This window comes from Triturus cristatus, chromosome 2_1, assembly GCF_964204655.1.
Source record: "Triturus cristatus chromosome 2_1, aTriCri1.1, whole genome shotgun sequence".
Lineage (NCBI taxonomy): Eukaryota > Metazoa > Chordata > Amphibia > Caudata > Salamandridae > Triturus > Triturus cristatus.
In genome coordinates this window covers 598910088-598923630 of record NC_140581.1, presented here as the reverse complement: position 1 = coordinate 598923630, position 13543 = coordinate 598910088, and the positions used below count along the sequence as shown (strand labels likewise).

Genomic DNA, 13543 nt, shown 5'->3' with positions numbered 1-13543 from the left:
TATTTTCTTTCTCTATTTTAGTGGATCCTAAATGGCAGTAATACCTTACTGACTTTTCAGATCTTCTCTCAAATGCTTACACTTTGATCTTATTCACATTCACTATCGATTTTTTCTTCCTGCAAAAGGCCCTAAAAGTATCTAGCTTCCTCTGAAGACCTATGTCAGTCACATCTAAAATGTGTAAATCATCCACATATAGAAGGCATTCAATATGCTTCCCACTCATTTTAGGGTTTATGCCCTTTGATGTACCTTAAACAGAAGATAGGTCTGCTAAAAATGGGGAAAATGTAAAGGGGCCAGTACACAACCCTGTCTCAAACCATTATTAATTTGTATTTTCTGTTTTAGCCTTTCTTCATTATCAACAATTACCTGTGCCCAGTTCTGCTGATGTAATTCCTTTAGAATAAGGCGAAGACTAGTTGGAATCTATTTATTTATTATTGTTTCTCATAATATTTCGCGATCCACCATGTCAAATGCTGCTTGAAAATCCACGAAGCAACAGAACATATTACGCCTGAGCACCACAGATTTGTGCACCAGTGTCTATAAGCTAAATCAATGGTCCATTGTGGAGTGTCCATCCTTAAACCCACCAATCTATGGAAATCATGTTATTTGTTTCTACGAATTCTTTTAGCTCACAAAAAATTATTGTAGAGAACACTTTTTCCCCTATACCAAGTAAGTTGATCATTCTGTAGTTTGTAGGGTTTTTTGCATCATCCTTCTTAAAAATCAGTTTTATAACTGCTCCCTTCCAATTTTCTAGTAATAGACCTATAAGTAGTATTCAATGAAACACAAGCTGATAAAATTTAACCCACCAACCCACATTTGTTTTCATTATGACGGCAGATAATTTATCTGGATCTAAAGTTCTAGTTAATCTTAGTGATTTAATGGTATCCTTAATATTCTTCTCAGAGAACAGCCACAAAGTATCATTCTCAATTATACATTTTTCCTCTCTTTGCCCTTTCCCTCCTTCTGTACCATTTATTTCTTCGAACTGTGACATCCATGCCTCTTCTTCCACTATACAACTAATTTTTCATCCCACCCTTCCTGATCCATCCTATATCAGCTGCCAACACTTTTTTTAAAACATTTTTTGTTTCAATCGCTTCCACCATTTCTCCTCATGATTCCTTTTCTTATTGTTTATCAATTGTTTGTACTTAATTTTAGTATTGAGATGAATGGTGTATCTCATAGTCATTCTTTATCTTAAGGGTTCTCTCCCATTTTCCTATTTGATTTTTAATACTCTACAGTCCCCATCAAACCATATATTGCCTTTCCTAAATCTTGCATGGACCATTTTCAATTGTTTCTTGGTTGGGTGTAACTTCACCCTTCAGTATTGAACTACCTCAATTATTATTTTATTATGGCAATCTACAAAATCATCAGACACCTCCTCCCAATGAAGTATATCCTGTCTCTACTTAAGGTTAGCCAACCATAGCAGATGATTTTCCTCGATCGTAGTTGTAAGTAATCCAGGGAAGAAAATTGGCACCGGGCAATAAAATAAAAGTGGCCTCATTAGTGAATTTGATAGCAAAAATAGTACTCATCTGTTGCATTCCTTTAACGGTTTTTGGTGGGGGTGGGCTAGTTTTTTTCAGCTGGGGTAATGGCTTGACTGTGTGCCCTGATGCTGTACAGTACCGTCAAAAGCAATTGCCAAAGCCAATAGGTCCCAAAGGTGCGATCTATTGGCTTTGCCAATGCTTGTTAATGTTTGCACCTGGTTGCCCTCAGATCCGATTTAATGGTAATTGTATTTCTTAAATGGCCATACTGAAACTAGTCGCAATTAGGAAATGCTATGTACATGTGGTTACTGAATCGCAACTAGGAAATCCCTATTTGCGATTTCCTGTTTGGCGATTCCCAAAATTCATTTTCTACTGGGTAGAATCACATTTTGCGTCAATGCATATGACTTTCACACATTCCGAAAGGCAATTTTGAATTTCTTAATGGCCTGAAATAGAGATTTAGACAATTGAGCAATGCAAAATTGGTTCGTACTTTGTGACTAATACACACACCACACATCAACACACAACACACACCATACACGCAGTGCCAGCTTTAAGGCAGTGTGACTGGCGCTGCCACACTGGGCGCTCACCTGTGGAGAGGGCCGCTGTGACCTCAGGGGGGCGCTGTGTTTAGCAATATCTTTATGATAGGAGAGATGAGGGGCAACTTTGCAGGTGGTAGGGAGAGAATCCGAGGAGGTAGTCATGGGACGTGGGGGCACCAAAAGTGATTGTCTCACTGGGCGCCACCAGTGCTATAGCCGGCCCTGCATACACCATATACCATAAGCTTCTTTCAGACTTCTGCTAAGGGCTGTTCATCAGGATTTGGATCAGTGTAAGATATATCATAGATAGTCATATTATCATTTGTTTCTTGTAAAAGCTCCTTTTGGAATTCTATTGAAGCCAGAAATATTTCGTAAAGCCATTGAGGTCTCATGAATACTCCTGCATAACCTTCTAATACCACGTCTTTTGCTCTAGTTTCTGCTGTGGCTGGGCAGCCCCACATGCAATGAATCACAAGAGTGGTAACACAGCTTTGGCTACCGTTTCAAAATTGCTGCCAAGTGTGCATTGTTCGAGACTGACACAGCTGATGCTGGACGGCCATTTTGGAATGTTCTTGTCTTTAGGTCAGCACACCAGCTCTTAAGTCACGTCCTCATGTCTAAAACTTTCACTGCCTGTTTCCAAATTAAATTAATCCTAAACAATTATGTCAGGTAGAAAATTGAAAAGGCACACCTCTTGCTACATCTCTCTGTCAATTATTTGTGAATAAACTCCCAACCCACATCTCCAAGCCACTGAATTGTCAGCTTTTTCAGTGATACATGTATATCTTGCCATCAATAAAGGTGGTATGCTGCTGGAGTTAAATTGAAAACAAATGTGCCTTAAAATACCTAGAAATACCATATAGAAATAATATTTAAAAAAGGAAAACTGCTACTTCCTACTTTTACATATTTAAAACAACATGCTTTTCTTCATATTGTAACAGTTTCATGTACTACAGCCTGCATTGGAAAAGTGCAGTCTGTTGATTTTAATGGTGCTTGCATCTTCAAACAAGCATTGGCATAGCCAATAGGTCTCGCCTTTGGGACCTTAGAAGTGTTTAGCCATGCCGCACATTTTCCTGGGTGTTGTGCAGCCAGGAATTGAAGAGCTATACAACTGCTACACACTAGTTCAAGTAGTCTGATTTAGAAATATATATAAGATAGTTGTGTGCCACTGGTACATGGTACAGGCTATGTGTGGTAACAGCTGCTTTGTAATGGCCGTTCCCCTCCAGTATGCAGTAGCTTTGCTAATATTATATGGTTCCCAGATAGCTCTGTGTCAAGAAGGCCACAGTTCTTCAGTCCTGGATTTTCCTTGAATAACCTCGTGCATTCTGGGAGTTGCGGATGGTTCCGATTCACTTACGTTGATTGAATCGATTGCTTTTGTACTGTTTGAAAGGCGAGCTAAAAACCTACTGTGCTTGTGAAATTGCTGCATGTCCTGGGTGTTTTCAAACAGGGCACAAGGGCATTGGAGAAGGAATGTTTCTCTCTGTGTGGGCTTGAAGGAGTACTGCTCATGACACATCCGTGTTCTTCGAGCATCTCCGCGCACAGATGCTCTGTGCAGGCGAACCAAAGGAAAAGATTACCTATGCCAACCTACACCCAAAAACCTGAGTTAGGGGAGTGAATTTTGGAGGCAACATGGAACAGGTTGGTACAACGTCTTTCTAAGTAATAAATTGTTGTAAGAGTTAGATGGGGCAAAAAAAATCCAATTTGAACAAAATAGTCATTAAGCACTAATCTCAGTTTTTGTTATCAAAAGATAGAAGGAACAGAGGGAAACAAGGAAGTGGGTAGCCGTGGTCCATGTATGGGCAGGCTTGGCAGGGGGCTTGTAGATCTGGGATAACGAAGGACTTATAGGCTCGAAAGAAAAAAGGAGGAAGACAGGATTGGCCCAGAAATGCAGAAAGGAAGAGATTAGGATAATGTAACCTGTTTTTTTTTTTTAAAGAAATTCAGTGTTGGGCTTATTTGTTCAAAGGTAAGAGGATTTTTTATGCCTTTGTTTGACAGTACGGGCATATTAGTGTTTGTGGCACATTGACCTTGGGATATAAACCTGTGAGCGTTATCCTGCTGTCCTACGAACACATAAGACACATAAAAGTGTGTATGTAAGGTTTTCGCCTGGCATTTACCATTCTCCTGGCACAGGACTACCATGGCATGATTGATCGCACTCTATAAGCCCCTATAACACGGACGATCATACAGCTTTTGCGATTAAAATGCCTTCCTTCAGATAGCAATAATGACCATAATCCTAAAACAAACAAAAAAAGGATAAAATAAGCACTGATAAAGCCAATATGTCTGACTTTTACCAAGCTGTTGTAATGGTTACTTTTTTATTGGGAGCATATGCCACAAACAAACAAAAACTTCAAAAGGCGAAGAACAAAGCTTGGTACCACTTATGCATGGTGGCCACATGTTTATAACCAAAAAACGTAATAGTAAGAACAATTAACCCTCACGTATAAAATTACTTGAACAGAATAAAGCTTCCTAGTAAGCAAGTCTATTTAGAACAACCCTGTTTAGCTTTGATCGACATTGCCCTAAATTAGGATTCCAATAGGTGCAAAGAAAAGGTAATACTGACTTTGATATTACTGAGACCTGAGGACATAGTTTAAACACAGGTGGGTAGCTTAAAAGACTAAGGACTGGAAATAAAAACTTTGGCAAAGTAAAGCATTGGCAACCAGCCTGGCACAGAAGTGCATTTCTTTTTAGGTGGATGTACACATGATCTGACAATACAGTCTTCCACAGTGTAAACGAACCAGTGGCTGAAGTACCCCATACTGTGGTGAGCAGAAGCAAAATGTGTCTGATAGATAAATATATTAATAAATGAAGAGCGTTTGCAAATTCCCACTAACCGCAGACAAGTTTATGTATTTACCGTTTTTTAATTACATGAGACAGAGACGCAGCTAAAGCGGTCTCTACGCTAGACCTAGAAAAACTTACATTACTGTAAACAACAATCATGGTTACCATCTCAGGACATACTGATAGATCGAAGTGGTGGTGGTGTAACTTTTATAGCAAACACTTCTCACTTTATAGTGTCTAGCAGTTTCTAACAGAACAGTTATCACCCCACAGATTTGCCACTACCTTCATTGACTTTAGAGGGGTGAGAGGAGGGGTATGTATGCCCTGTGGAATATGTGCTTCTGACATTATTCCAATTAACAAATGCACGAGTTCACAGAATTATTTTACTGTCCGGAGACTGGCAATTAACTTCAGGAGTCAAAAATTAGTTCAGGGGGATGAAACCCCACTTCATCCCATGCACTCACCTTTCCTCAGCCCCGAGTGCCCAACAGGTGGACACCCTGGGGCCCGCGCAATCAGAAAGGAGGCTCATTGTGAAAGAGGTGATTGGTCACTGAGGCCTACACGTTGGCTGCCTTCAGTGGTTGGTCACGGTGCCCGGAGCTGCACACCCCCGGGCACATAGCCTTGGCTCCAGGATTTGCTGCGGGGCAAGCCGGGTGGCGGGCACGGTTCAATGTTTCCAAATGTCCTCGAAACGTCCCAATTCACCGTTATTCAGATCGTGTTTACGTCCCAGTCAACTTCACAGGAATGCGTGTGCGTCCGCGAGGGCCTATGTACAAGCCGTAGTACAAGTTCTTTCTTGTGTGAATGGCCCGATCCACTCAGCGCGTGGATGTGTGTGTGTGCACGTCTATGACGATCTGGGTACAGGCACCAGTTCACTTACGACAATTCGTGAAAACGTCCCAACCCACAATTTCACAAGGGTCTGTACACCGTCACAATTCACTGTGCGCGATGATCTGTGTATGTGCTCCAGCCGGCCCACATCTGTGCATGCCCCCACCTTAGACCCCAGAGCTGAGGAAAGTGAGAGCGCCCAGCATGCCCAGATAGCCCACCACAGCATAAGAAGATAGTTTACCACAGATTACGCTTCTTACCGGTTATTTATAGTAAAAATTGAAACATGCCCTCCCTCTGCCCCGACGGGCCGCAGATGAAAATCACACGTGCGCACATTCAAACAAATGATGTACGTGAAGCGGGCACCATAGTAGTTAAATAAACAAGCATTGAAAATGCAATCTGTGTCGAAGAACTTTGTAAAAATGGAAACATGCCCTCCATCTGCCCCGACGGTCCATAGATGAAAATCACGCATGCACACATTCAAACACATGATGTACGTGAAGCAGGCGCCATAGTAATTAAATAAACAAGTATTGAAAATGCAATCTGTGTCGCTGCGAAAATGCACATTCAAAGATTGCCGACTCTTTTTTTCAACATTTGATGCTTTTAGTAAGCAGCGCAGCATGCCATGCTGCTTATTAAAAGCATCAACTTTTGAAAAATAAAGTTTGCTGAGCCAAAAAACAAAGTCACCAGTGTGTCACCTCACCAGTGAAGCATCCAATCCTTGCGTGCACATCTTCTGGCCCTCCGCGTGCACGCTTTGTAATCCGTATTGATTCCAAAAGGCTGTTGCATGGCGAGAGCAACGCTTGCGCGCTGCTAACGCTAGGCGAGACCTAAAAAAATAAGGAGACCTATTACGTTTGCTAATGCTTGTTACATTTAGGTGATGATATCTGGATAGCATTCGGTTGTTTTAGGGCTGCGTTTTTAATGCATTGTATGGGGTATGATTGATATGGCCTTTTTATTGCTCTTAGGTAACGATGAATCATGAAATTCTTTCTGTTACAGTGGATTTACATTTCGTATATTGTGTACATTATATCAATAGCAATACGCCGTTGTGCGCATGTGGGATATATATTGCATTTTACCTTGTTGCCACGCAGGTTCTCAAGATTAACTGGGCTCTTTTTAAATGTCCTTTCAAACGTTTAAAGCACACAATTACACAAATACTGATATTAATGATCAATTTACCAACTCTAGCTTTGTGCTTTCAAATCATTTATTCACATCTTCAGGTCCACTTAAAACTTGATACAAAATGTACTTCCAAATTTTGTATAGTATATTTGTATATTTATTTTTTCTCGTGTTCACAAACATGTACAGCTTACAACACTGCAATATGTTTTTGTGATATCTTGATTAATTTCTAGCAAATGCCTTATCAGCCTCTCTCTCAAAATTGCATGTGGGCTTTTGTGATTAGTTCCTTGTGCAAATCAGCAGACATTATGCACTAGGGACATGTAATGCCAGTCAACAATTCCCTATAATTAACGTTTAGTACTGGTAAGAACATAGGGTGACCCCCTTCCTCCAGGCCAATGTGGACACTGTTTCCAGTCCTGCACATTTGTTTGCTAGCCAAATGCAGTATGGATGTTGTAGTCTTGTTTCACTTCCTTTTGAACTATGTATTCTAAAATCAAAGATCTGTGGAAGAAAACTTCAGGACTGGAGTAAGTGTTTGTAATGAGCTTGAATGTTGTGGTCACCATTTTGGAAATGTCTATATGTTTTATTGTCCATTCACTGAAGAAGAAATGCTATCGAAGTAAGACAATGTCTCCCAATGGAATGCAGATACGCACACTCTTTTGTGGTAGCAATACATGTTGCATATAAAAAGACGGCACGAATGGAGGTTTATGAACTAATATGTCCTTTACTTAATGAATCACTCCTAGCACAGCATCCGGGGGGTGGTGCACTGATATAAGCACACATGCCGGTTCCAGAGGCTACCAATAGAAATAGTGCACCAAATTCGAGGGAAAAATAGCATCCTCTGAAATATTGGCTTCTTCACCTTTGAGAGAACTTAGCTCAAAGGAAATTCATATCTACACATCAAAAAACATAATTTCATTTTTCCTTTTGAACATTTTTAGGTATCATGGGCAGAACAACAGTATGAAAAACAGAGGAGTAAGCGTGGAGTGATACGAGATTCAGCAGAAAACCGTTTTAACGACCCGATGTGGAATCAGCAGTGGTATCTGGTATGAAACAGTTTTTTTACACATATTTTGTTCAAGTAAGTACAAGAATCATGACTGTTCCACTCTTATGAACAGAACAAATCTGCTACACACTTCAATCAGGAACATAAGATCTACCAACCGTGTCTGTGCCGTAATTGCTACCTATAGTTTAGCAGGTCATGGGGATTGATACTTTTCTGTAATAATTGCAATGCTATTGAACCAACTTTTTTTGCCATTACTTTTTCTTACTTTCTTCACATCACAAAGGCTAACAAATCTCTCATGCTCAATTAACTCTTCCCTTCCCTTTGCTGTTTGTCCGCATTTGCCAACAATTCCTGGGATTCTTTCAAGAGGAAGTTCAAATCGGACTGTGCTCATAGCAGTAAATTGCCAAAATGCAGGATCATTTTTTTCAAGCGTAAATTGATATGTCATGGAGTAATCATCATAATTCTTGAGTCCTCCAGGAGGCAATTATATGAATACCACAAATAGGCCCCATTCATATGTAGTTTGTACTCCAATGGATGTATTTATTTGCAAAGATACAATTGTTCATAGCAATCTCTCATGAGGACATTTCCATGGTTTGATACAAGTACTGCCAACTCGTGTTTCAAAGACATACCACTTCCGCAGGTCTAAAAATTGAACAAAAACACAATATATTCTCACAAAAAAATTGGAAGTTAATTGCATTATAAATATTTTGATCACATGCAGAAAAAATCAGAAACCAAAGACTGTACATAAATGTAATATATAACATAATTTCTTAGTGACAATCAAATCTCTTGGTTGAATTCAGTCTTTCAAATAATCCATTATAAGAAGGAACTTCACATTCAGTGTACACTTTATTTATGTGTTATGTTTAGCATCAGGTAAAATCAAATTGCAAACTCTCTAAATGGCAAGACATCATCATGCCTAGTTTCACCTAACTCTACTTGGTAACACGATTAAAATTGGAAAAATCAGAACAATCCTACTTGATTAAAACGAAAACAGATTAAAGACATAAAGATCATACCGTGTTTAAGACCCTTGCATCAATTCTATAATCATAGCAATCATCTCCATAATACACCTGTACATGAAAAAACTATATGTCGACTCCAAACATAAACATTGATCACTAAATCATTGTCGGCAATAGTTGCATAAAACCTTTTACCCATCAACTAAAAACTTTAAAAATCTGAGTTTTCACGCTGTCTTTTTCTATATCATCTCATTTACACTGGAAACAATCCTTAACACACATTTTTTTAATGCAATTTTTATGCTTACAATTGGATAAACTTACCCTAGTCTCAAATATTATCATGAAGATTGAACCTCACCAATTAAAAATTAGAAGATTACAGAAGCTTCCATCTCATTATTACTTTCATTTAAATCAATATTGCTTCTCCCCAGTTATTGGAATCTACACAACAATAAACACAATGTATTGTAAAACCCCCTAATAAAATTATAAATTTATAATCTTAGAGACCTCGGATCTGTATATGCACTAATCTAAGCTTTAGTTTACCAGGCGTCAGCATGAACATTGACTAATGTAATCTGATTTTCACTGGACATTGTGCCATATTGGCTGCACCTTTTATACTGCATAGATTCCAAGCCAAGTCTCACCATGAGGTGTGCCCGGAAGTAGCGATTCGCCATCTCTCTTCAAGCATTGTAATAGAAAAAATACTTTAAACTCCAAGCCAGATTCTCAATCAAGAATCACTTTTCTTTGACCAATGCAAGGTACAGTTGCTGTTTTGTTGAAAGATTGAACAAAAACACAATATATTCTCACAAAAAAATTGGAAGTTAATTGCATTATAAATATTTTGATCACATGCAGAAAAAATCTGAAACCAAAGACTGTACATAAATGTAATATATAACATAATTTCTTAGTGACAATCAAATCTCTTGGTTGAATTCAGTCTTTCAAATAATCCATTATAAGAAGGAACTTCACATTCAGTGTACACTTTATTTATGTGTTATGTTTAGCATCAGGTAAAATCAAATTGCAAACTCTCTAAATGGCAAGACATCATCATGCCTAGTTTCACCTAACTCTACTTGGTAACACGATTAAAATTGGAAAAATCAGAACAATCCTACTTGATTAAAACGAAAACAGATTAAAGACATAAAGATCATACCGTGTTTAAGACCCTTGCATCAATTCTATAATCATAGCAATCATCTCCATAATACACCTGTACATGAAAAAACTATATGTCGACTCGAAACATAAACATTGATCACTAAATCATTGTCGGCAATAGTTGCATAAAACCTTTTACCCATCAACTAAAAACTTTAAAAAATCTGAGTTTTCACGCTGTCTTTTTCTATATCATCTCATTTACACTGGAAACAATCCTTAACACACATTTTTTTAATACAATTTTTATGCTTACAATTGGATAAACTTACCCTAGTCTCAAATATTATCATGAAAATTGAACCTCACCAATTAAAAATTAGAAGATTACAGAAGCTTCCATCTCATTATTACTTTCCTTTAAATCAATATTGCTTCTCCCCAGTTATTGGAATCTACACAACAATAAACACAATGTATTGTAAAACCCCCTAATAAAATTATAAATTTATAATCTTAGAGACCTCGGATCTGTATATGCACTAATCTAAGCTTTGGTTTACCAGGCGTCAGCATGAACATTGACTAATGTAATCTGATTTTCACTGGACATTGTGCCATATTGGCTGCACCTTTTATACTGCATAGATTCCAAGCCAAGTCTCACCATGAGGTGTGCCCAGAAGTAGCGATCCGCCATCTCTCTTCAAGCATTGTAATAGAAAAAATACTTTAAACTCCAAGCCAGATTCTCAATCAAGAATCACTTTTCTTTGACCAATGCAAGGTACAGTTGCTGTTTTGTTGAAAACAGCATTCAAACTAAATAATAACAGAAAATCAAAGCATTATTCTTCCAGTAAATATAAAACTTACAAATTGTTTTTTTTTAAAGTACTCCCCCCACATAGACTTGAACCCACTACCTCTTCAATAGAGGATGTCTGTAATTTCCACTTAGAGACCGCCTTTAATTGCCACTACGCTAGCTCTTCATGGTTAGAATTTCTTAAACCTCGGTTATGGTGCTCCCTCTGTGTTATAGAAAACTCACTCCCACACCCATTCAATTGTGCTTTTATTCTGCAAATGTATTATTGTTATCATTATAATATTAACTCCTGAATGGAGAGTATCCCATGTTTTTTGCCTGCAGATTTAAATAGTGACACATTCTCAAACATTACAAATAAATAATCTGCAACAGTGGACTGAACATCCTGTAAGGTTTTAGTGACAACTTCAGAATTTTGAATCTATGCTCAAAGTGATGCTAAAATTCGAAAAAAGATACTGAGTCTTAAAGAACCTTGTGATATAATTAGAGTGCCAAAATACAACTTGGATGACAGTGAGTCTTAAATGTGAATGTAAAATTTGATACTTGTATAGCGCACTACTCACCCGCAAGGGTCTCAAGGCGCTTGTACGAATACCGCTGTGAAACCCATCCTGGCTTTCCCTGTGAGGCATCCACTCCTGGGCACCCCCAAGGAGTGGATGGGCCGGTGTGGAGATTAAGCAAGCTATTGCCCAGAGTTGCAGAGTGGGACTCCATAATTGGAATAGGCACCGAGGCGAGAATTATCAGGTCCGTGGAATTTTTGAGCCCAAGACCTGCCGAGGTGGGGAATTGAACCCTGGTCCCGGGCTAGACCTCTGCATCAGGGTCTGCCGCTCTAATCATTGAGCCACACTTCTCCACCATTGAGCCACACTTCTCCACCAATGCTCCCATCTACGAGTATACAATCTGAATATACATTCGAAGTATATATATTGGAATCTGATGTCATCATAAATTATTACATATTTGAGGTCCGAAAACACATTTGTTAAACGGGGAATTTACAAGAGCAGCCATGAAAACAATTGGAACCCTTCATGGGGGGAAGGAAGGTTTCTAATACAGTAGAGAATTGTAGGATGTATATTACATTGATTAATGAATAATCGACTAAAGTACCATTTTTCTCATGAGGCTTCTTAAAAGCACTCTTTGTGTAAATCTACTGACAATTTAGTTGCCAATAAGTGCAAAATAAACAACAACACATGCTTTAAACATGCAAAAAGTACATCCCAAAAAACTAACAGTAGTTTTCGGATCACATACTGTTATTTTGGTAGAAGATTTCATATTTCTTAACATCGGAACCCCATGGGAACTTAAAAAACGGTCACTACAAATCATTTTGGACATCATGTCTTGGCTTAGAATGGTTTGTGTGTTCCTCTGAAGCATTGTTTACAGTTTTGGTAACATCATTAATGGAATATAAGACCAGCCACAATAAAATGATTTTGATTGAGTCCCTTATCAATCATTGAAGGATAACCTAGGTCTAATATATTTTAAGACACTACTCAAAGAATACCGGTGGCCAAAAAATCAGGCACTCTCCACAAAGTGTCAGGGAAACGTTGCCAAATGTTAAACCACAACTCGTGCTCTAGGGCAGGGGTCGGCTACCTAACGACCCAAATATATAACCCAAACAAAAGGGTTAAAAATTATACAAGCAATTGTTTTTAGCACTCAAAGTAAAACAAAATTAATGTCTAAAAAGGAGTCATTAGGCTTTCGGTTTTATGCTTCAGTTGTCTGTTTATGGGATACACAAGTGTTACAGTAAGTCCTTGTTTCTTTACATCAGTTCATGTACAGAAGTAATACATGCTATACAGCCAACACGTGTTTCGTCATAGTGGCACAATTGCCTCCGACTTCTTCAAGGCTAAAATCATAAATAACCATACATCAAAATATATCCAGATACAAACAATTGTAGTACCTTCACCCACCATTAGTTCAAAAAGCAAAATAAATATTGGGATTTTATGTGGCATGGTGTAGTTTGAAAAAGTATATACACACTATCTTGTAAGACAGAAAAAAAAAGATTACTTTGCATATACAAAGACCATACATTTTCATATATGTGTTATCTTAATCTCTACTCACTTATAAAGAGAGAAGGAGATGAAAAGGTGTATACAGGGTGGAAGGGATTACGTCATGCAGGCCAATGTCCCAGTACCACATGTTCACCATTCAGTGGCAGACAACACACCAAACACCCACTAGAAGGGTATTCCAAATATTACAAAATAATAATTAACCTTATGTGTATTAAGATCAGGCTCTGTCTCCTTGTATGGATCAGGTTCAACAAGTTATGTAATTTCTGGTCATGTGTACACAAAATTCTATGTAAATATCATAAAGGATGAGTTTAACCCACACTCGCTTTTTGTTAATTGTACATGACACAGGATTTAATTGCTGTGGTATGTTTCAATACAATACATGTGCCGCGCTCAATTGTT

General features: G+C 38.3%; 1 protein-coding gene across 1 annotated transcript in view; it reads left to right on the top strand.

Moving 5' to 3' along the window:
* Positions 1-13543, top strand: part of PCSK1 (proprotein convertase subtilisin/kexin type 1) — a 276980-nt gene that overhangs the window by 86711 nt on the left and 176726 nt on the right. The window contains exon 3 of the mRNA XM_085632506.1: positions 7996-8106. Within this exon, the coding sequence (XP_085488632.1) occupies positions 7996-8106 (111 nt within the window). The remainder of the gene's footprint in view (positions 1-7995; positions 8107-13543) is intronic.